General features: G+C 34.1%; 1 protein-coding gene across 6 annotated transcripts in view; it reads left to right on the plus strand.

Moving 5' to 3' along the window:
* Positions 1 to 24,409, plus strand: part of LOC129751108 (uncharacterized) — a 100,032-nt gene extending 75,623 nt beyond the window's left edge. For 2 of the 6 annotated variants that reach the window (XM_055746405.1, XM_055746399.1), the window contains exons 2-6: positions 18,422 to 18,554; positions 18,824 to 18,910; positions 19,833 to 19,990; positions 20,068 to 20,241; positions 22,825 to 24,409. In XM_055746405.1, the coding sequence (XP_055602380.1) occupies positions 18,480 to 18,554; positions 18,824 to 18,910; positions 19,833 to 19,990; positions 20,068 to 20,241; positions 22,825 to 24,223 (1,893 nt within the window). In that variant the 5' untranslated portion in view covers positions 18,422 to 18,479 and the 3' untranslated portion in view covers positions 24,224 to 24,409. Of the gene's footprint in view, positions 1 to 11,659; positions 12,837 to 12,901; positions 13,221 to 13,284; positions 13,324 to 13,384; positions 13,621 to 18,421; positions 18,555 to 18,823; positions 18,911 to 19,832; positions 19,991 to 20,067; positions 20,242 to 22,824 lie in introns of those variants that run through there. The other 4 variants (XM_055746403.1, XM_055746402.1, XM_055746404.1 and 1 more) reach the window with 4 other exon arrangements.
* Positions 24,410 to 24,968: the final 559 nt, after the last annotated feature.

Raw genomic sequence — 24,968 nt, forward strand, 5'->3', positions numbered from 1 at the left:
CCGGTCAGATGTTTAGTACCTATCTTTTAACTAACTCAATTTTTTATTCAACATTTTTTCTATAAAATGTAGAGATTTTAAAGTTTTACTCAAAAATAAAATATTGATCTATTAGCACAGCTATTAGCTACTTATATAAGGTACCAATAGAAGTTTATGGCTTAATTATCTGAACTTATTTGTTCTGTTACCACTGATCACACTGACAAGACACTTAGAACAAAATTCCGTTCATATTTTTCATATTTAATTTGTATGGAAGCATTCGTTTCATAGATGGAATGAGTTTTAAGCCATCATAATAAACGATTTGTCTTACCCCGAAATTCTCAGAGGTCAAATTCGGTTCAATTTGCTTGATTTGTTCCTTGTTAGGTTTCTACCAGTTGTAAGATCTTTTGTGGTTGCATGGTTAGTTTTCTATGAAATCTATTTCTTCCAGAAAAGAGATTGGTCTGAAACTAACGTTAGAATAACATGCATTTCTTTCTTGACAAATTTGGGTCCATTTGCATTATTTATTCAAGAATTTTGTAGATATTCAGGTAACATTTGTATGGGTCCCCCCATTCTTGTGAGGGGAGAGATCTTAAAGCATCATTTAACTTATTAACGGTCCTAAAAACCCTTACATGATCATTTTCACGCCGATCGACTGAGTAGCCTTCAAGTTGATAAGGAAAATCTGCTAAACAAAGTTATCGAGATCAAATTTCACAACATCTAGATGAAAAAGAGTTACATCAAATTAAAGATTTTGATCAGATGAACAACTTTTCAGAAGACTTCAAACCAGTAGGATTTCATTTAAAAAAGTTATGAGGTTTTGACCATCAATTGGTCAGGTCTGCCCCACTGTGCGTCGTCGCAAGTAGATAGTAACCAAAACATACTGTTCATTGATCGCTGGAAAATTTAACAATCAGGCGCCTGTTTCGCAACCAAGTACCTATATTTCTTATGCACGTGGGGGCGTTATTTTTGAATCATATTGATAACAGAAATATGAATAAGATGTTTTCTACAGGGGTAGATCGGAAACATTTTGTTGAACATGTAAAAATATACTTAACTGAAGTTTTATCAAGCGCCATTTAAATTTGAAGAAGATCATAAAATCCGATCCATTATATGAACTTATTAAGAGCCTTTTCTTTAAATAAGATAAGATAGGACTGTCGTGTGCATAAGTGAAAGGTATCAGTGAAATAAACTAACTTTTATTGACCAAAAGTGAGGGAATTCATTTTTCTAAACAATTTTCATTCAAGAAACACTAGACCATGTTCAAACGGTCAAATTTTCTCTGTTACAAAAAAATTAAAAATTATGTTTTCTTCTAGAAATTGTTACTTCGGCCCAAATACACAACTGAAACGCATTTAGAAATGAAAATGGGAGCTTTTTATTTTAAATAATTCTGGAAAAAAACATCGCACTTTTTGCTTACATACCAATACAAGTACGTACTTAACATGAAAAGTGTTTTTGTGTTACATGGCTGCATTAAAGAGATTTTTGATCTGCTTCTTTTTGAAAAGTGAGATTTTAGAACTGATATACAATGGGAAGCAACATTTTTATGACAAATTTTTAGTATACCCTTAAAGTGTTAAAAACAATATTCCCTCCTGTCAACTTACACGGTGGGGCAAGGTCAAACGTCGAACTTTTAAGAAATTCATCTTCGAAATTATTCAATATGTTAGAAAGACCAGAAGGGGTATTCCGAATGTTGAAACTGAAGCTGATATTTAAAATTCTTAAATGTTTTTGTAAATGCAGGTCATTTGCTTTGAACAGCATTCGTTAAAAGTGGAGTAAAAAACATAAATTTATACTGCAGAAATACTGCAGATATTGATATATCAATGAAACTTGATCAAACAAACAAACAGAAATACGTATTAAATCTATTTTAAAGCCATTACTCTGATGCATCTGAAAATAACATTTGCATTTCCACTTGCCCCAACATACGAGAAAATGTTAACTTAGAAATTTGTTATTGTCTACATTTTTGAATATTTGACTTTCAAAGAGAAATTAAAAAACGCTCAAAATTTATTTAGTGATGCAACTGATATTTTTTTAAATACTTTTTGCTTTAATAAATTTATTAAAAAAAGAAATTTTCGCTGTATAAAATCAATAATTTTCATACCATGACAAGTGCTGTTTGGGAAAAACTTCAAGCTGTGATGTCTCATGTCCACGTGTTTGGCACACGGCAAAACATTTTTTAACATAATTTTGACGCAAAAGGAATAGATATTTAAACTGCTTCGAAAGGCGAGGATGGTGAAAAAAGCTTTTTGAAAAGATTATTAAAAAAATCTTTTTTATCGTTTTTTTTTCTCGAGTTTCTATAGCTTATTTTTTCAACTCCAAAAAATACAAAATTGGAAAAGATGGGGGAGCTCCCATGTAAGTTTAAGATAAAGAGCTTTTCAAAGAAGGGACCATATTTTAAAAGAGGTTTTTTTTTGCGTACGGATATTTGGCATAACTCAAAAATAAATGTGACAAATGTTTTTATGAAAGTTCGTAACTTCCCACTTTTCGAAAAAGGTGGAAAATCCATAAATTTTGAAATTATTTAAGTCATTATGAAGCTTTAAAAACAGAGTACAAATTTCAGATCTTGAAAAACAAATTTAGAGATCAAGTTTCATTAAATGATATATACCATCTTTAAATTGCAATTCGGAACTCCAGCTGCAGCTCTCATTTCAAAGTTGTTGGATCTGAACTATGATGAGGGTTTGATTTAAAAAAATGTTTACAAAAATCTAAATTTGAATAAATTTTTACAAATTACATTTATTTTTGGAAGGTATAGCAAAGCACACCGGGTCAGCTAGTTACTTATAAAAAAGTACTGCTGATGAAAGAGCAAACTTGTTTTTAACGAAAAATTCACATTTTAATCGATTTGTGATGCTTTATAATTCATCGTTTGGAAAATTCAACAAAAAAGATAAACTTGTAGTACCGTGCCATAAGTTAAATAAGTACGTTTCTCTGATAAAATGTCTTTGAACACAAAAAAGAGTACATTCCCCAAGATGCCCAGCGTATCCGGTCAGCCTAATTTCTACACTTAAAGATCCAGATTCCAGATTTAGATTTCAGACTCAAATTTCAGATTCAGATTTAGATTTCAGATTCAGATTTCAGATTCAGATTTCAGATTTAGATTTCAGATTCAGATTTCAGATTCAGATTTCAGATTCAGATTTCAGATTCAGATTTCAGATTCAGATTTCAGATTCAGATTTCAGATTCAGATTCAGATTTCAAATTCAGATTTCAGATTAGGATTTTAGCTTCAGATTTCAAATTCAGATTTCAGATTGAGATTTCAGATTCAGATTTCAGATTCAGATTTCAGATTAGGATTTTAGCTTCAGATTTCAAATTCAGATTTCAGATTCAGATTTCAGATTTCAGATTAAGATTTCAGATTTCAGATTCAGATATCAGATTCAGATTTCAGATTCAGATTTCACATTCAGATTTCAGATTCAGATTTCAGATTCAGATTTTAGATTTCAGATTTCAGATTCAGATTCAGATTTCAGATTCAGATTTCAGATTCAGATTTCAGATTCAGATTTCAGATTCAGATTTCAGATTCAGATTTCAGATTCAGATTTCAGATTCAGATTTCAGATTCAGATTTCAGATTCAGATTTCAGATTTCAGATTCAGATTTCAGATTCAGATTTCAGATTCAGATTTCAGATTCAGATTTCAGATTCCGATTTCAGATTCAGATTTCAGATTCAGATTTCAGATTCAGATTTCAGATTTCAGATTCAGATTTCATATTCAGCATTCAGATTCAGATTCAGATTTCAGATTCAGATTTCAGATTCAGATTTCAGATTCAGATTTCAGATTCAGATTTCAGATTCAGATTTCAGATTCAGATTTCAGATTCAGATTTCAGATTCAGATTTCAGATTCAGATTTCAGATTCAGATTTCAGATTCAGATTTCAGATTCAGATTTCAGATTCAGATTTCAGATTCAGATTTCAGATTCAGATTTCAGATTCAGATTTCAGATTCAGATTTCAGATTCAGATTTCAGATTCAGATTTCAGATTCAGATTTCAGATTCAGATTTCAGATTCAGATTTCAGATTCAGATTTCAGATTCAGATTTCAGATTCAGATTTCAGATTCAGATTTCAGATTTCAGATTCAGATTCAGATTCGGATTTCAGATTCGGATTTCAGATTTCAGATTCAGATTTCAGATTCAGATTTCAGATTCAGATTTTAGATTCAGATTTCAGATTCAGATTTCAGATTCAGATTTCAGATTCAGATTTCAGATTCAGATTTCAGATTCAGATTTCAGATTCAGATTTCAGATTCAGATTTCATATTCAGATTTCAGATTCAGATTTCAGATTCAGATTTCAGATTCAGATTCAGATTTCAGATTCAGATTCAGATTTCAGATTCAGATTTCAGATTTAGATTTCAGATTCAGATTTCAGATTCAGATTTCAGATTCAGATTTCAGATTCAGATTTCAGATTCAGATTTCAGATTCAGATTTCAGATTCAGATTTCAGATTCAGATTTCAGATTCAGATTTCAGATTCAGATTTCAGATTCAGATTTCAGATTCAGATTTCAGATTCAGATTTCAGATTCAGATTTCAGATTCAGATTTCAGATTCAGATTTCAGATTCAGATTTCAGATTCAGATTTCAGATTCAGATTTCAGATTCAGATTTCAGATTCAGATTTCAGATTCAGATTTCAGATTCAGATTTCAGATTCAGATTTCAGATTCAGATTTCAGATTCAGATTTCAGATTCAGATTTCAGATTCAGATATCAGATTCAGATTTCAGATTCAGATTTCATATTCAGCATTCAGATTCAGATTTCAGATTCAGATTTCAGATTTCAGATTCAGAGTCAGATTTCAGATTCAGATTTCAGATTCAGATTTCAGATTCAGATTTCAGATTCAGAGTCAGATTTCAGATTCAGATTTCAGATTCGGATTTCAGATGCAGGTTTCGGATTCAGATTTCAGATTCAGATTTCAGATTCAGATTTCAGATTCAGATTTCAGATTCAGATTTCAGATTCAGATTTCAGATTCAGATTTCAGATTCAGATTTCAGATTCAGATTCAGATTTCAGATTCAGATTCAGATTTCAGATTCAGATTTCAGATTCAGATTTCAGATTCAGATTTCAGATTCAGATTTCAGATTCAGATTTCAGATTCAGATTTCAGATTCAGATTTCAGATTCAGATTTCAGATTCAGATTTCAGATTCAGATTTCAGATTCAGATTTCAGATTCAGATTTCAGATTCAGATTTCAGATTCAGATTTCAGATTCAGATTTCAGATTCAGATTTCAGATTCAGATTTCAGATTCAGATTTCAGATTCAGATTTCAGATTCAGATTTCAGATTCAGATTTCAGATTCAGATTTCAGATTCAGATTTCAGATTCAGATTTCAGATTCAGATTTCAGATTCAGATTTCAGATTCAGATTTCAGATTTCAGATTTCAGATTCAGATTCAGATTTCAGATTCAGATTTCAGATTCAGATTTCAGATTCAGATTTCAGATTCAGATTTCAGATTCAGATTTCAGATTCAGATTTCAGATTCAGATTTCAGATTCAGATTTCAGATTCAGATTTCAGATTCAGATTTCAGATTCAGATTTCAGATTCAGATTTCAGATTCAGATTTCAGATTCAGATTTCAGATTCAGATTTCAGATTCAGATTTCAGATTCAGATTTCAGATTCAGATTTCAGATTCAGATTTCAGATTCAGATTTCAGATTCAGATTTCAGATTCAGATTTCAGATTCAGATTTCAGATTCAGATTTCAGATTCAGATTTCAGATTCAGATTTCAGATTCAGATTTCAGATTCAGATTTCAGATTCAGATTTCAGATTCAGATTTCAGATTCAGATTTCAGATTCAGATTTCAGATTCAGATTCAGATTTCAGATTCAGATTTCAGATTCAGATTTCAGATTCAGATTTCAGATTCAGATTTCAGATTCAGATTTCAGATTCAGATTTCAGATTCAGATTTCAGATTCAGATTTCAGATTCAGATTTCAGATTCAGATTTCAGATTCAGATTTCAGATTCAGATTTCAGATTCAGATTTCAGATTCAGATTTCAGATTCAGATTTCAGATTCAGATTTCAGATTCAGATTTCAGATTCAGATTTCAGATTCAGATTCAGATTTCAGATTCAGATTTCAGATTTAGATTTCAGATTCAGATTTCAGATTCAGATTTCAGATTCAGATTCAGATTTCAGATTCAGATTTCAGATTCAGATTTCAGATTCAGATTTCAGATTCAGATTTCAGATTCAGATTTCAGATTCAGATTTCAGATTTCAGATTCAGATTTCAGATTCAGATTTCAGATTCAGATTTCAGATTCAGATTCAGACTTCAGATTCAGATTTCAGATTTCAGATTCAGATTTCAGATTCGGATTTCAGATTCAGATTTCAGATTCAGATTTCAGGTTCAGATTTCAAATTCAAATTTCAGATTTTGATTTCAGATTCAGATTCAGATTCAGATTTCAGATTTAAATTCAGATTTCAAATTCAGCTTTCAGGTTCAGATTTCAGATTCAGATTTAAAATTCTGATTTCAGGTTCAGATTTCAAATTCGGATTTAAGATTTCAGATTCAGATTTCAGATTTAGATTTAGATTTCATATTCAGTTTTCAGGTTCAGATTTTAGATTCAGATTTGAAATTCAGATTCAGTGTTCAGATTCAGATTTCATATTGAGATTTCAGATTCAGAATGTAGATTATGGTTTCAGATTCAGATTCAGATATCAGATTCAGATTCAAATTTCAGATTGAGATTTCAGATTCAGATTAGAGGTTCAGATTTTTGATGCAGATCTTTGATTCAGATTTTAGATGTCGGCTACCAGTTTAATGATTAAGCTACAATGTCAGTCAGGCAGCATTGTCAATATTGAATGATTTTTTCCTTCCCCTTGCATCACACATACGGTCGTCTTACTATTCCATTTTCTTATCTGTGTTGGGATGAATTTTACGTTATTAGTTGCGCTACAATTAAAAAAATGTAGTTGTTGGCTGCAAGAAGAAAAAAGTCAAAGCAAGCATAATGTCGTTCATTTAACTTGGTCATGACATTGTAAGTTTATGTCGCTGACCAAAAATCAGTATCGCATGACACATGAAATGCTAAGCAGTATCAAAGTCTGCTGTCTTGACACTGATAATTTGCAGCTCTGCTTTTTTTGTTTTGATTATATACCTAGTCGTTTTAACATGTCATTCGTGACTTATATAGACAATGCAGTTGGCGGAAGTCATTGAAAAACTTTTCCAGTACTGTGATCGATGTTTACTCTTGGGCTCGAACTTACGGACATCAGCTCAGGAAGCAATTGATTTGCCAACTGAGCTATATCACAAGCCCAAAGATTTCGGATCTCTGATATATGTAGATTTCAGATTCAGAACAATATTTCTTCAGATTCAGATTGAAAACTGATGCAGATTTCAGATTCAGATTTGGTTTCAGGTTCAAAGTTGAGTAGAGGATTCACGTTTCTGATTCTGCTTGGAATTCCATGTTCAAATTTATATAGGTTCTGATTTTATTTTCAAACTAAATGGGCCTCTTTCGTTTTTCTTTGCAGTTTGAAAATATATCAGCTTGATGCAAATATAGTTTAACTGGTTTAACTGCGGTTAGAGTAATATTTCATTTATTTTGGTTACTTTAGTACATTTGTTTAATTTTAAAACTAACGCAAGCAATAATGCTTACCATTTAAATTGAACACCTGAATAAGCAGGTTGATAAACCTTTTGTCGATTTACTAATATGTATCTGATGAGGTGTACAATTCACACAAGATGTGCACCTTAATAAACGTGTAGACCTAACGCTCATTATCAATTTCAACAGCGTGTGTGGGATCAACTCATGCTGATGAGAAGCTGAAAGAGCTGAGCTGGGCCCAAGCCATAAATCACCACCTTTATTCTTACATACCCAATACAAAGCTCAACGACGAATCAGAGGCTTTTGTTCGTGTTGTGCATCAGTGGGCATAGGGAAGATTCCAACATCATGCATGCAGCCCGAACAAAAATGCATTGCTTAAGCCCAACTCTGTATGTGTCTAGTAGATCACAAAACTTAGGTCGGTGCATTCATGTTGCATTCTGTACACATTTGTATTGCAGGCTTTTTTTTGCTGGAGCAGACTTTTTGCATACAATATCTTAAGCCGAAATCTTAACAGATTACTTAATTTAGTCCTCAAATTGAGAAAATCTAAAAAAAAGTTGATGTGACGAATGAAAAATGTTTGAAAATCACTGCTTTAGGTCATCTGAAATAAAAATATTTTTTCAACAAAAAAAAAGATTCTTGAAATGGGTGGCAATGAATGTATGAGAAAAAAGTCATCTTCGAATCTAAAAAAACAATCATATACATATATACCAAGAAGCTGACCTATGCAAAATTTCAGCAAACGAAATCAATAAGCCGTAGAAAGGAAAAATAATAAAAAAAAATCTTAAATTTAACTTTTCACAAGCAAGAGTTGAGTTCCGCTGGTATGTATATTTGACTCCAAAAATTTAATAATTTCCAAAGTCATGAGAATGAAATATATTTAGAATTTACTTGATTCCTGATTTTCTTTAAATTCCATTAGTGCCCCTACGCATTATTATATTTTGCACGAGCAACTATGTATATCAAACAAACGGGATTCCTTGCTAATGTGGAGTAAAGTTCATCACGTTGAATTGTTTTTCGCATTTTTTTTGTGTTTCCTCCTGATCTGGCCTTGATTCTTCGGAAAACCAACATAATGTAGTAGGTATAATTCAAATTACTCCAGAAGGTACACAATGGGGTGGACTATCTTTGCCCAGCGAAGTGTATCGCCGCTCCGTTCCGCCACCTTGAATCTTCGGGTAGTGAAGTGCCTTCTCTAAAGGTGACCTGACCCATCTTACGTTTCTACCTCTTGGCTAGATTGTACCCGTTCTTCGTTGATTTGCCGCGAACGCCAACAGCCATGAAACCTTTCAAAATTTTTTTTTTACTTACAAATGTATCGTTTCTAATTTAATCATCCAATCCATTTTGTGCTGAATCTTATTTTCATTGTTTATTGTTATTTCAATGAAAGCCGTTTGATGAAATTTTTATGTCAATTAAATTAATATTTTTTTTTGGTATTTTTAATCATCCGATTTCAAAGAGTTATTTCATTCAAAGTGAGTTTTTTTGGGTATGGTTTTTAACATAAACATAGAAAATACTGAAAAGAGTGAAGGAAACATAATTGGTATGGACAGTGTTTGTGCGAGCAAACTGACAATACCAAGCTTAAAAGAATACAATAAATGGTTTTTTTTTACCTTGTTTTTATTTTTTCTGGCACCTAAGCAACAAGAATATTTTACTGAATCAAAGCAATCAAGAGATTCCTTTCAGTTAAACCACGGTATATGAAAAGTTCCGATAACGGTGTTCCGATATAAGCCAACGCACAATGGGGAAAAGAGTGAATAAACCGCGAAGAAGATTCGTTTTGGGTGTGTTTACAATGAGTCCATATGAGCTTACGAATGGAGATATAACGCATTTTCAACCCCTAATTCCCCTTTATTTTGTAAACCATTTAGAAAAACACTTTTGGACTAGAAAATTTGGAAAAAATAGAGTTATCAATATGAAATTTATCTTGTGTGTTTTGTTTTTCACGGAATCGAATGAAGGCTATTTGAGTCACTGCACGCATCGGAAACTAGATTTATGGCCGTTGTACCCTCAATGTTCCAAAATATTAATATAGTTATAAATAATAATAAAACAAAAAAAAATCGTATGTGCAGCTTCTAACTTCAGCATTTTTTCGAAAACTAAATTACTGACTTACAGCCTTTTTCCTGAAGCATGTTTTTTCAATAAAAAAATTCTTGAACTTTGAATAACTTTAAAGTAAATTATTGAAGCTGAAAAATGTCCGAGAATCATATTTGAGTCATATGATAAGCTTTCCAAAACTATAAATTTTATAGATATCAGTTGAGAAACAAGATGGAAGAAATAATTGAAATAATAGCTTTTGTATTTTTATTAAAAACTTGACAGAATATTCAACCGAAACGATCAATACTCGGTATTCGGCCGTTAGCCGAACGCACACGAAATGTCAACGAAATTCCAAAAAAATCACACATTCAATAGCGAATATCTCAACACAGTAAATTCATCGCTTTACAATCTTATACAAACTTGTCTCTGATAATTTGAACTATAAATTCTGTAATTATAAGCTACATAACATAATGAAGGGACGAATGCCTCCTGTGGAGTTAAAATCCCTTGAAAAAAAAATACTGAAGCCATATTTGACAACATAAAGAGTGAAAGTATGTTGATTTTTCATGCATTTTGCCGAGAATCTCCATACAAATTTGAAGTCGATTGCGCCAGCTCGTGTTTCAACCAATTGAGCTGAGACTTTCAGAAACCTAATGGCACCAAACTGGGGGTACCGCGTCGAAAATAAGGATTTTTATTGTTATGAAGCAGTCTAATCCTCATTCTCCCCTAATGCTACTGCAGTTCAAGATATTTTTTTTTGTAACATTATTATTTGAAACGGCTCATACCTCTAGGCTTGATGGAGCTAAACTCATTTTGCTTGTTTGTGTGTCAAAATCTAGTCATCACTTTTTAATTAGAATAGAAAAGAATATAGCTATAGGGACATATGAAAATAAAAAGAATTATAGACGAAGACCAATAGCTTTTAGAAAAAGGTACACAGAAAAAAATAATGACTATTACGTGTCATTGAAAACGGATGCCTTTAAAATAAACCAGCCTATAATTTACGAAACGTGTGAGTTTAAATGAAAAATCATTGGATAGTACAGTAAATGCCCTGTAACAAAAAGGAGCATGACATTCACCGTATTTTTACAGGCCATATTCATTTATTTTTAAGTGAGCTTTTGATTACAGGCTGATACCAAATTACAGGACTGTAAAATTCTCGGTTGTCTATCAAAACAAAACGAATTCTCGTAACAGCAACAGTTCGTTTGTTATTTCCGTGAAAAAAAAATCAAGGTAGGAATAGAAGACGGTAGTAAACCGTCGCATAAAAAGTTTACTACCTATGGCGCCTAGAAAAGTGCCAAATTCAACGACAACCGTGCCGCTCTATTCTGCCCAACTTTCAGAAAATCGCCAAGTCTTGAGCGCTCCCTACACCAGATTGTTGGTAAGTATTTAGTTTAGTTGATTGATTTCCTTTCTTAATTCCAAATCTTTTAATTAAGCTTCGAAATTCATCCATCTTTGTGAGAAAGATGATGCTCCTGAAAAATTGTCTACTGTGCTTCGATTCAATCTAGAAGATGATTGCAATTCATTTCCCGCAGCTGTTCGACAGGAGGGGCCGAATTGAACAACTCGGAAGGCCTTTATTTTTTGAAAAGTGTAGGAACAACCTCGTCACAACAATAAACTCGGTTGTTGGGTCCAGCAGGTCAGCAAAAGTTAATAAAAAGTCAACATAGGCAAAATCCGGATAGGTATGCAATGTATGCTCTCAAAATATTTTATTGGCAGTTTGCTAAAATTTTTGACTCACATCTCTTACTTTTTATTTTACTAAACTTTCGCGTTAATTTTCTGTTCGTATTCATTTTTTCGAATCCGAATTAAAATCTTATAATTTTATCTTTACTCACTAGTAGAAGACACCAAACTAGAGCGATCAATCGATGAAAAAGTCTAAACTTGTCTAAGTAATTGTTCCCGGCTTACTGGAACCACTATTAGATCTTCCAATAACATTTTCTTTTGTTTACGTTGAATCCTTGAAAGTATATTCTATCAACTATCGGCAGACGGTGCAGTTTTCAACAAAAACCTAAAAACGAAGAAGCATTATTGCAAGTACACATTTGGTAACTTTTTAGTTAATATCTCGGTATGTTCCTCTCAGGTTTTAACAAAATCTTCTTCAAAAGTGTCATTTTCAGGAAGCAGCACCAGGCAGGCATCATGAAAACCAGCAGCATCTCGGTTGAGGTAGGATTTTAATTTTCTCATATCCGTAATATATTCCGTGTTTTAATCTGTTTTTTTATTTGTTTTGTTTATTTGGCAGCAGAGCAACACGTAGAAAATTATAAGCCAAAGTATGGTTCGACGAAAACCCAAGTTTTACGTTACCGTGAACCGAATTATTAGCTCGTGCTCAAAATGGTGTTCAGAGCTTTCTTGAATTTATAAATATATTGGGGTGACCAAACTAAAATAGGCGTGCGAATTAATCAAAAAATCATCGAACCCGTTGTCGATGATTTTTATTTTGTTCTGGTTCAAAATGACGCGCGCGTTGCTTCCCATATTTTTAAGATTTTTAATCGCGTATTAAAACTTTGAGAACCGACAAAGAAATTTCGCGAAACCTGCTTGAAGTTCCTCCGATCAGAATTAGTGGCCAATTTTGACTAGCTGCAGTTTCTTGTGTATTAAGGGACAGGGTAGCACCATGTCACAAAAAGATTGCTTGCTGGAGCCCGGCGACCAGTTGCAATTCAGAACCTGTCATCAATCGATGAGGAGCGCTTTTGGGATACGTGCTCGGAGGACCCTACCGGAAAGCCAGGGCATGTACCAGATTCGACGTTGGGCGTCGTAATGAGCTCGACGCCGCTGGCTAGTCCGTGTCGTGGAATTATCTTTGATGAATTTTTATGCAAGTACGGCGTAATATATTTATGAATTAACAACATTTATTAAAAAGGATTTTCAACGTTTTTTCCAGAACCACTCTCATATCTCTCGTGGAAGAAACGGAAGTACGGCACACGAGGAACCGGAAATTAAAATAATCCGGAACGCACTCGATTCGAGAGAATCCTGCTTGGCAATTTGGTAAAGGATTGAGCGAAAATACGATTGATGGTTGGAAATTAGCTGCGAAATCAAACAACTAGAACCGTACCAACAAAGTCGCTTGCTGCTGCCAATGGTGCTCTTCAAGTCTACACACGCAGAGAATCGAGATGTATTCCCTAATCGAAAAGGGTCATCATGTAGATTTTAAGATGGGCTGGAGGTCCCTGGCAGTTCGAGACAGTAACGTAAGTATGGTGTAACAGAATACGCTGCTAAATATAAATTACTTTAGGGTTCCATTTGTTTCAGGTAGATCTTACGAGAGAGATCTGGAAAACCGACTCAAATGTAACATGATCGCTAATTTACGATCCCCACACGATGACATGCCAATTCGAAAATTTTTCAGAAAACTCTCCGGCTGGTACATTGGAGAGCCCGAAGGTGGAAAAATCCTTTACACCCAGCAATATTACTAGTCTCTGATACCTTCCATGGACCCACCAGATGTATCGGAAATAACCGATCGCAAAGAGCTTGGAAGGTGGTCCCCAATTTTAAACTCTTAGATTTATCGATGGTGCGCCATAAATCCTAAAATTTTCACTTCGTGTGGCTTTGTTGAAGGGAACTTAACACAGTAAGGTAGGCTCAATTCATTTATGATGCACTTAAATTCATTTTTTGACATTAAAACTTCTGAAAAGATAGAAGATTTATAAACAATTTTTAGCAGCTCGTTAATTTAATTGAAGGAAACAAACTCTTAAGCTTACTTTCGTTTTTTGTTATTCGAAATATTTTGAAAGATCCTAGAAAGCAAAAGCTTAATGACGAATACAATTGAAGAGATAGTTTCTCACATAAGAATCTGATAAAATTTCAAATAATGGTTGAAATTTCAGAACGCAATTCGTTAGTAAGTCAAGAATTTTAGGGAATATATTTGAAATATAAAATAAACTAAAATTATTTTTGAAAGGTATTTCGATTACTTTTATGCACACTATTCTGAATTAATCTTTTCTTTTAATATGGCCTCAACTCAGCTGTTTGTGACCCAGCGTTTTTTCATATACTTAAGACGAATAAAAGGAATTAAGAAATAAAGTTGGCCGAATAAATCTAACGTGGTTAAGTTTATTGAATCAATATGCCTAACATTTAACATTTATATGCCAAAATATATATTTTTTATGTAAAAAACCACATGAGATTTATGTGTTCCCACATATAACCATTCTATGTTTTTGGGTATGTGCGGGACACATGATCTTCATATGGGAATCAAATTGCAAAAATCTATATAGGCGTCCCTAATGTGTCAATTTCGTTGAGTGATGATTTCCGAGATTTTTTTAGAAGTACTTTCTACGATACAAAATAAACTTAATTATTTTTTAACTTTTCAGGCACCAGTGACCGACGAGCTGTGTCACTTTACGAGACTTGCCTAGCTGAAATGCGGAAATGATTTCCCCAAAATTATCGTTAAGGTGGACTCTTCTGTGACTGGTGTTTGCTGGTGGACTCGATATACGATTACTGCACCCAGCATCACATCTACAAATGAACTTTTTCATTTTTTACAAAAAAAAAACAAACCAAATTAATTTTGAAATAAGACTGTTTTAGTAAATATATGATGTAAATTGAAACAAAAATTGATTCATTGAACAGTGACTTCTAATTCTATTAAAGCAAATAAAATCAATGCAATTACATGTCTACAGCGTCTTACAGCGTTTTGAAATTACAGGCCTGGGATTTTTACAGGTTAGTGAATTTTAAAGGCACACTGAAAAATAAATGTCATCGACCTGTAAAATTCCGGTAAATGTCCTGCTCCTTTTTGTTACAGGGTATTTACTGTAATTCTACAGCAATTATTTTTTGCTGTGTACACTGTATCAAAAAATTGTCCGTACAGCACATACCTTGAAATCCAAACAATCAAAAAGTGCACTTTTTCAGTCAATAAAAATACTCCAATTACATCATTCGCTGCAGAAACTAGTCCTTTTTGTAGATCAGTATTAAAAATGTTCATGAATTAAACCTTAAAAATAATATTAATCATTTTGTATAGAAAGTCCCAAAATCGACGTCAAAAAATTGTCCGATCACTGAAGCCTTTGTCAAATATTAGTCAAGAAAACAATTATGTGTCAGTTTGCCAAACGCAGAAACGTGAGTTGAATCTCAGCAAACACAATTTTTGGAAGCTTTTAGAACATAAGTGTGGTGAGTATTAGCTTTTATAATGCTTGTTGCAATGTGAATTTCCCAGCATCGACGTTGTGCTGGTGTGCTTGGTGTTTGCAATTATTATTTGACACTAGGTTTACGTAAGAACAAACCCTGGTCTGAGCGATAAATACGGTAAAATTAACGGCATTGAGCATAAATTAGTAGATTTCAACAATTTGTGGATTAAATTAACAGGAAAATGTCTGCTCCTCACAAAAAATATCCGTTGACATCCGGAAACTGATTGTTGACCTGAAGAATGACGGTAAAAGCTTGTCCGAAATTGCAAGTATAGTAAAACGGCCACGATCGTCGGTTCAGTATGTCCTTCAGAACTTTAAGAAGACTAACTCCCTGGAGACTACTCCAGGAAGAGGCCGCAAACTGAAGCTTACGGATCGTCACCATCGCATCATTGTCAGGGAAATCAGTCAGAATCCTAAATTCAGTGCCCCAAAACTAGCTGACAGCCTGAAGAATTTTGAAAACATACGTTAATTCTCAAACGGTACGGAACATACTTAATGAGAAAAAATACCGAGGTCATGTTGCTCGTAAGAAGCCGTTTATATCTGCTAAGAATACGGCTGGAATACGCTCAAAAGTATGTCCTGGAACCGGAAGAGTTCTGGCAGAACGTCATATTCACTGACGAAAGCAAATTTAATATTTTTGGGTCTGACGGGCATGTAGCAGTAATCCAAATACTGAATTGGATCGGAAAAATTTGCGACCGACAGTTAAGCACGATGGTGGCCATGTAATGGTGTGGGGTGTTTTCAGCGCAAATGGCTACAAGACCTCGGTATTTTTTCTCATGAAGTATGTTCCGTACCGTTTGAGGATTAACCTGTGTGTTTTCAAAATTCTTCAGGCTGTCAGCTAGTTTCGGGGCACTGAATTTAGGATTCTGACTGATTTCCCTGACAATGATGCGATGGTGACGATCCGTAAGCTTCAGTTTGCGGCCTCTTCCTGGAGTAGTCTCCAGGGAGTTAGTCTTCTTAACCCTTTCCTTCCCATGGTAGCACAGGTGATCCACAACTTTGCAAAGCTCGCATTTGAACTGGGCGCTTTGGATCAGCACCATTTTTTCACTGAATGTGTAGATATGAGTGAAGAATCATTGCACGAAATTTGAAGAAAATCGGTTCGCTAGGTTTTGCTTGGCAGATCAAAAGCTGCAAAAAAAATTGGATTTTTTTCGAATTTAAATCAAGTTGTCATTTGTTGTTCAATAACTTAACAAGTTTTAATCATTTCTTTCAAATAAAAATACTGACGTGCTGAAGGTTGCTTATGCAAGCAGAATCAAATGATGGTTTACTTAGATTTCAACTAAAACATGTAAATTTTTGAGTAAGTAAAGTGGATGATCACTGGTGATACACTGGGAACAAAACGTACTTTTCTTCTTGTGAAGCTTCTTATCAATATTCATGAAAATCATTTCGTCAACAAAAAAATCGCTTCAGGATAGTTATTTCATCTGCTCATATGACCACATGTCTCGAAAAATTTGTAAAAGTTCGTGATTTTCTCGAAAAACGGCATGTTTTGTTTACCTTGCGCAAAGTATCATGGCGGCCATTGTTCCAAGGCAAGAATGAAAATTTCAAATATTTCAATAAATAGACTTTCGAGGGATGCGTATACCAAAGATTTTTTTTATCAAATAGGATCGTTTTAGTTTGTCATCAATGAAGTGATGAAATTCCATGTTTTTTTGCAATTATTTCCTGTTTTTCATTTGCACCCTGTGTGTTGTTATCTTCCCAATGGAGCACATATGATCCACCTCAAAACCCAAATTTATCAAATGGATCATTAAAGTAGGCTTAAATTATGCATCTTTTGTTCTAGAACTTTAGCTGTAAATCAATATTTCTATTTTTAAAATGTGAAAAACCTCGTGGGAAGGAAAGGGTTAAAGTTCTGAAGGACATACTGAACCGACGATCGTGGCTGTTTTACTATACTTGCAATTTCGGACAAGCTTTTACCGTCATTCTTCAGGTCAACAATCAGTTTCCGGATGTCAACGGATATTTTTTGTGAGGAGCAGACATTTTCCTGTTAATTTAATCCACAAATTGTTGAAATCTACTAATTTATGCTAAATACCGTTAATTTTACCGTATTTATCGCTCAGACCACTGGAAATTGTGTTTGCTGAGATTCAACTCACGTTTCTGCGTTTGGCAAACTGACACATAACTGTTTTCTTGACTAATATTTGACAAAGGCTTCAGTGATCGGACAATTTTTTGACGTCGATTTTGGGACTTTCTATACAAAATGATTAATATTATTTTTAAGGTTTAATTCATAAACATTTTTAATACTGATCTACAAAAAGGACTAGTTTCTGCAGCGAATGATGTAATTGGAGTATTTTTATTGACTGAAAAAGTGCACTTTTTGATTGTTTGGATTTCAAGGTATGTGCTGTACGGACAATTTTTTGATACAGTGTATATTTCGAACATTTAGTCCAAATCTATCACGGCCAGCACATCTCTCACGGGAACATAGGGTGGTTTTCCTCGGGCCCGAAGGAAGTCTATGAAATTCGTTCTAGCGACAAGATGGACCTCACACGACCAAATAATATGCTCGATGTCATGGTAACTTTGGCCGCAACCACACAAATTGCTACCAGCAATGTCAAAACGATAGAGTACCGCGACTAAGGAATAATGATTGGACATGAGACGGGAAAATATAAGAATTAAATCCCGACTCAGGTCCAATCTATTAAACCAAGGCTTAAGGCTTACCTTTGGGATAATCGAGTGGAGCCACCGACCCAACTCATCCTCGTCCCATTTGCGCTGCCAGTTGACAAGAAATTTGCTTCGAACCAAAAAGTAAAATTCGTTGAAGACGATTAGTTCAAGATTTTGTAAAGGATGAATTTTCTAGATAGATTTAGTCTAGCTTCGACATTGAATTACGAATAAACAAATTATTAAAGCTGAATAATCACGCCACAGAAACAAGAAAAATATAGCGTCAGAAGTCATCTATGAGTGTCGAAATGACACTCCAAGAACTTGAAAAATTATAAACAATCTGGGACGGTTAAAAGTCATGTCACTAATCAGTGCTAGTCGTGATCAAATATGTATGGTTGAATTTGTGAGTGCGTCTGCTATTGTAAAAAGTATTTTTCAAATTTTGTATTCACTTACAGTTAGCGTATTACTGAGTGGCTGAACCTCGACATCATGACAGCAAGGTAATAAAACGGAATGGAAACGGAAAGTATTGTCAGTGAACCGCTCCCCATTGCCAAAGGATTTCCATCGGAAAGATCAACTTCAATGGTAAGTTCAGACAACAATAGATATAACCAATGACTACTGATTCTAAATCCTAGCCTAGTCCACACTAAAGGTACACGGTTACATTATTTTGGTTGCTGCAACGAATCATCAAGACACTGTCTTCACTACGGACGAATTCTAAGTCAGATAGTTGTACCATAGATGCAAAAAGCTTTGGCACGTTCTGTTTATCTTAGCAATCTACAGCATTGACAGTTCAATTTGTTTATGCAGTGAATCTTATGTTATCTGTTTTTGTCTTCTAACAGACCATTATCCCATTCCATGGAAAAACTGGATACCAACAACAGCATCAACAGCCTAGAGTGGTACAGCTTGAAACGCTGGAAGCAAAGGTAATCTACACACACATTAAAAAATTAAGAATCCCTTTTTTGTTTGCTTAAAGCTAGTCGAACTTTTTTATTTTATGCAAATAAGAATGGAGTAATTAACAATAAAAAGAATGAACCCATTTGTCAGATCATCATTTCAATTTTGCACATGGCATTACTAGGTAGGTTCAATGAATATGTCCTCAATGTTCAAGTATGCATTCAGAAAATAAATTGAGGATTATCAAAAAATTGCTTCTGGTTGAAATTTTCACGATGTAATATGCCCCTGAACGTGTTTCAATCATGTCATTATGCTTCTTCCTCCTGAGCAGATTTTAATACCCATATTGATAGCAGAGTGAGACCAAAACAAGGTGTCAACAGAAAAATGGTTAGCATCATTAGCCATTTTTTTTTTGTATTTTGAAATACTTTCTCTCTGTCTGGTAAGTTTTCTTCTGCCAAATGAAGAGATATGAAAAATATTCTATCAATTTGATTGAATGCGATAAATTAGCTTAGCTTAGCTTGTTTGACTACTCACATCACATCCACCTTAAATCATTGAGTCCGAAATGTCATACAATTGTTAGCCATAAATGTTAAAATCTTTGAATAATTTTATTGAACGCTGAAAAACACAACTTTGTTAAAACGTTTGCGAGCCAGTTTTTTGAAAACGATTCCTCACTGTTTTCCATACATTATCTTTAGAAAAGTGTAGTACTAGATTCTCGGAAGTTGCTGCCAGTTACTAGCGAAGTTTTTAAAAATTCCATTTGAATGGACAATATATGAACCGAAGTATTAATTAATTCTGGTATCTCTTGTTCTGGGGCTACTGTTTAATTCATTGGCTTCGATTAAATTATTGTTTTTGGACAAATTCAAAAATAATTTCAAAAACTTAATTATTTAAATTTTGTTCATTTCATTGTAGATGGCCAGCATAGAAGTATCTTTAAGTAGTGCAACACCACGGCGCCGTAAAGGTTCGTCATTGGGAGGAGGTTCATTATCAGCTAGATCATCTCCCCGTTTGGATACTGGCAAAGAACTTCGTACTGCTCTACAAGATCGAGAAGCGGTTATTCAGAAGTAATTTAAAAATAATACAAAATTCAAAGAACTCAATTATGAATTACTTAAATTACTTAAATGAACATTTTTTTCAGCTTACGATTACAGCTCGGTTTAGGTAAGCTGCCTCGTCCCACCGGGCCTGCTTTTGATGAAAAAGAAAGACCAGCTGCAGAACTTAGGCTTGCAAAATTACTAAAGGATGTAGAAAGCAAAAAGGAAATAATTAAAGCCCTAAAAAATACATTAGAAAAATTGGATATAACAGAGTAAGTAATACTGTTACCTAAATTCTAAAACACAACCTTCTATGCTTTGTTATCTTAAGGAGACTTGATGGGAACCGATTTGCGTTTGAGACCTCTCCTTCTCATAGGAAGGGGGAAGGGGGCCTCCCAAACAAAATACAAATATTTGTATAACTCAAGAACCGATCAAGCAAAGGGTTCAAAATTTGGTGTGGGAGGGGAGAAACTCAAAAACTAATCAAGCAAATGGAACCAAATTTGGTCCATAAGGTGGTTAACAGGTGTCCGTTACGAATCCGGTAGGAACGAGACGAGCAGGGGCGCAATGAACGAGAAGATTAGACCAAGTGGAGCGTAATCTGGCGAATGTGGGATGTCCGAGAAATTGGAGAACGATTGCCATGGTCCGAGTGAATTTTAGGAATTGTGTTCATAAAGTTATGTCGTGAGACGGAATACTATGAAAATAAAAAAAAAATAAGGGTACGAAAAATGGTTCAATGAATATCTGGCACACATCCTTACCGGTGATAGAAAGAGGGGAGGGGGTGCTTCCTTACAATTTTTTCCATAACTGGAGAACTAATCCAGCAAATAGAAACAAATTTGGCTTGGGATGGTATAAGGGTACGAGATATGTTTCCCTGAATCTTTGGTATGCCTTTACCCTTCCAATGGAGTAGACTCCGGTACGTTTTTTACATGATTCGAAAACTATATAAGCATATGAATACAAGGAATAGTTTTATGATTATTTGAGACCCCTCCCTTCTTCCTCGGGAAGATAAGAGGGCTCCTATACATTTTTTGCACTACTCGTGAACTTCTAAGAATCTTAACCAAATGTCATTCGGAAAAGGATAAGGGTACGAGAAATGGTTCTATTGTTATTTGAAACACCACCCTTCCAGTGGATACATAGGGGAATGTAATACCATAAATTGAGTACTCATCAATGAAATGGGACCAAAAGTTTTTTTTGCTTACGAATAATTTTGGATCTTCCTTGTTTTCAGGGCGGAGTAGCAAAGGAGGCAAGTTTTTTTTCCATATTTTTTTATATAACTCGAAAACTTACCAAACAGTTGGAACTAAATGTGGCATGTGACTTTTTTCGATAATAAAAATGTTTTTTATGTTGGTTCGTGTGCCCTCCCCACTTTGGAAGAGGGAGAGGGTGCAAAATCCATACCAACAAAATATACGTACATGTTGGCATAATTTAAGAAATCATGAAACTTACAAAACTCACTAAAAATTTCAGATCTTGCAAACAAATTTAAAAATCAAGTTTCATTAAATAAGTTAGAATTATTTCCAGCGCAGTTCTCATTTTATAATTGGTATTTATGATTTATGCTGAAATCAATTAAAAAGATACCTAAAAGAATTTTGTTTTTTACAAATCTTATTTATTTCAGGAAGGAGTAGCAAAGCACACCGGGTCAGCTAGTATGTACTTAAAAATGAATTTATGTCTGTCTGTCACTGACAGACTGTTAGTCTATTTGCGCCCCCGTTTACCAGGTGGGGGTTTTTGATGTAGGAAAAGGTATCTATTATGGTGAGAAAGCCCCTCCCCTCACTTAGAAGAGGGAAAGGGGTCTTCCAAACAATAAACATTTTTGAATAATTTACGAACTACTAAAGCAAATGGAACGATATTTAGCATATGCTATTATTTGAGTGGGAGAAATATTTCTATGATGGTTTCATACAGTACTATTGCATGACTCCAAAATTTTCTAAGCTAAGCAAATGGAACACAGTTTGGCATGGAAGCATTTGGGAACGAGAAACGTTTATATGATAATTTAGAACCACTGCCTTTTTTTAGTGTGGGGAGATGATACAATGAGATGAGTGGGCTCCCATACATTTTTTGGCACAAGTCGAGTACTGATTAAGCAAATGTAATCATTTTTTTTATAGAAGAGTATTTAGGTACGGGAAATATTTCTACTATTGAGGGAATAGGAAGAAGGTTGGGGCTCTTATAATTTGCGGATCTAGCAAATGGAACAATGTTGGCATATGAGAGTGTTTGGGCACGAGAAACGTTTACATGATACCAGGGTTTCTTTTTTATTTTGAAATCAATTCAACGATCGTACTTTCTGATGAACTCTTAACGAACCTTTTTGTTCCATTCGAAATTTCTCTGAAACTTTTATGCTAATTGCAACTTTTGTCGAAAGTTTTGATGGATTTTTGATTCTCTGAAATTTGCTATCCTTTTTGTAATTTTTTTCTTACAGTCTCATGCAAAAGCATAAACCTTTTATTGAGATTTGGTTATGAAGCTAGAAAGTTCCGATAAAATCAAAATTTCATGCTGAGTGGCTATATAGTAATACAAGATAAAAGCAAAACTAAATATGCTTTTAATATCGTATCCTATGTCCTATGGAACTTTTGGTTACTCGGGGTGCGTTATATAGGACAGCTTCACGGGTATATTACATATGGGTCAAACATTTTTTGTTGGAGACCTAACGATATAGAAATAATTTCTGAGATAATCAGGAAAATGATGAAAATGCATTGGATCGAGTAGCGGCAGTAATTTTGGAAAAAATTTAACATTTTCAAATTATATTCCAGCAACATCGATATTCGTATAAAACAGGCGGAATTGGAGTACGAACTTGGGCGAGAAGAACTACAATTGTTATCGCTCGTAGAAGAATCTCGTGCGTTGCAAGCGAGATTAGATAAATCTAAGCCGGATACAAGTTCACTCTATGCTATAATGGAATCAGGAGTAAATTTGGGTTTACATGCGACCTTAGCCACGCCGGGTCGCTTCAACGTATGTATGAAAAGTGATGTTCCTGGTTTTTGGATTGATTGGGCTATCGAAGGAGAAGGTTTACATCGTGGTGATCGGTTAGTTGAAATCAATGGTAAATTCGTTCAGGGAAGGTCTCGCGAAGAGCTTCAAAAGCTGATGAGTTTAACTGGAAAGTGTGAAATCGTTGTTGTTAGAAAAAAAACTTTGCCCTTTTCTCAACAACAGTTGAAACAAACACAAGCAGATAATGTGAGGTTGCAACATCGTATATTGTACTTGGAGGAGCAAGTTAAAGAACTTCAAATAAGTCGAGAAAACAATGTGGATAGCGGAAGCCCTCAAACCAGTGTTATAAACGGAAATGGAGGGGCACACGTTACTTCTATAAGCATAACGTCGCCACCTTCAACTCCCCCAGAAAGCAAAGCAATTTTACAAGACCGAAAAACGCTAGTGTCGTCTGCTTTTGTTGATGAAAACCATATCAATAAAAAAATCGAAATTCAAAACCCAAAGAAAAGTGGTCATGTTACTACGACAACGATTATTAAAGAATGCGACAAAATCAATGGAGATCTTACCAGTGGAAATGTGTTCAGACATAACCTGAAAAACTCTTTGTCGTCTTCTAAAATATCCGTTGGAAGTGATATGAGTAAAAGTACTGTTCAATACTACCAAAAAAGAGAACGCGATAAACGGGAACGCGAAGCGAGGCGTTTAGAAAGAGAGCGGTACATTCAGCTGTACGGTTCCAAGCTGCAATCCAGTAATAGTAATCTGAATAGCGAAACTGATAGAAGATATTTTCACTATCACAAGAGCAATTCTCGAAGTGTGGAACATCTGAACGGATCTTCCGATAAATGGAAACTATCTTTAGCTAACAACAGTTCCAAAGCATGTCGTGATATTAGAAGTGTTAAAAGCTTAGACTTTGAAAGTGATAATAATGAACAATACGCATCAGAACCCGCAGTACCACTGAAAACAAGACCTGCTCCACCAAAGAAACCACTAAGATTATCATTGCAAAGAGCCCAAAGCCTACAAACCGTTGAAGGGATTTTACTGGATGTAACCAGTGATAAGAAAAGAGCAGTTAAACGAGCCCACCGTAGCGGAAAAAACTCTGATATTAGTTCTCAGTATATTGAAAATCATACTCCTTTACAGACTGCGTCGCTTGGCCGACAAAAGTATATTTAATTTTTTAGTTAGCTTGCCATTTGTAGCATAGTTTTACGTACTGAATGAAATCAATTTTCAGACAAGTAAGAACAATTGAGGCGTCACGATTAGAAGATATTTTCAGTGTTCAAAAAGTAAAATTGATTGTAATTTTATTAATAGGTATTATCAATAAAAATCAAATTATATCGGTGTGTGAACTTATATGAGAAAACTTATTTTATAAAAGAAATTCAATTGTGGTTTTATTTCAGATAACTTTTATAGCATCACTTAATCCCTTTTAAAATCATCAAATTTAATATCGTACATGCACACGGAGAATAAAGTATAGTTTTTTTTTTTCAAAAATATTCCGCCTACATTGAACCATATTTCTGATTGATTAATTATCGACCAACTATAAATATTAAGCTTTCAACTATTATTATAATAGATTCTTCTATCGTGCATTCAACTATATGTAGTAGATTCAACTCTATCGCATGATCGATTGTTTGCATTCAATCTTATATATTTATAGTAGATTCAACTATATCATATTATTGATTTTTTGCATTCAACTATATACAGATAGTAGATTCAACTAAAATTTCAAATTTTTGCATTTTACTATAAGGTACACCGGGGTAAGTGGGGACGCTGGCTATTATAACAATACACACAAAAAAAAAGCATAGTAAAAATACTAAATCCGTGGTTTAAACGAACAACAGGCGACCATATTTTTGAGTCAAATATGTTTTGTTGTTTATAATACCTT

This window comes from Uranotaenia lowii, chromosome 3 (assembly GCF_029784155.1).
Source record: "Uranotaenia lowii strain MFRU-FL chromosome 3, ASM2978415v1, whole genome shotgun sequence".
Lineage (NCBI taxonomy): Eukaryota > Metazoa > Arthropoda > Insecta > Diptera > Culicidae > Uranotaenia > Uranotaenia lowii.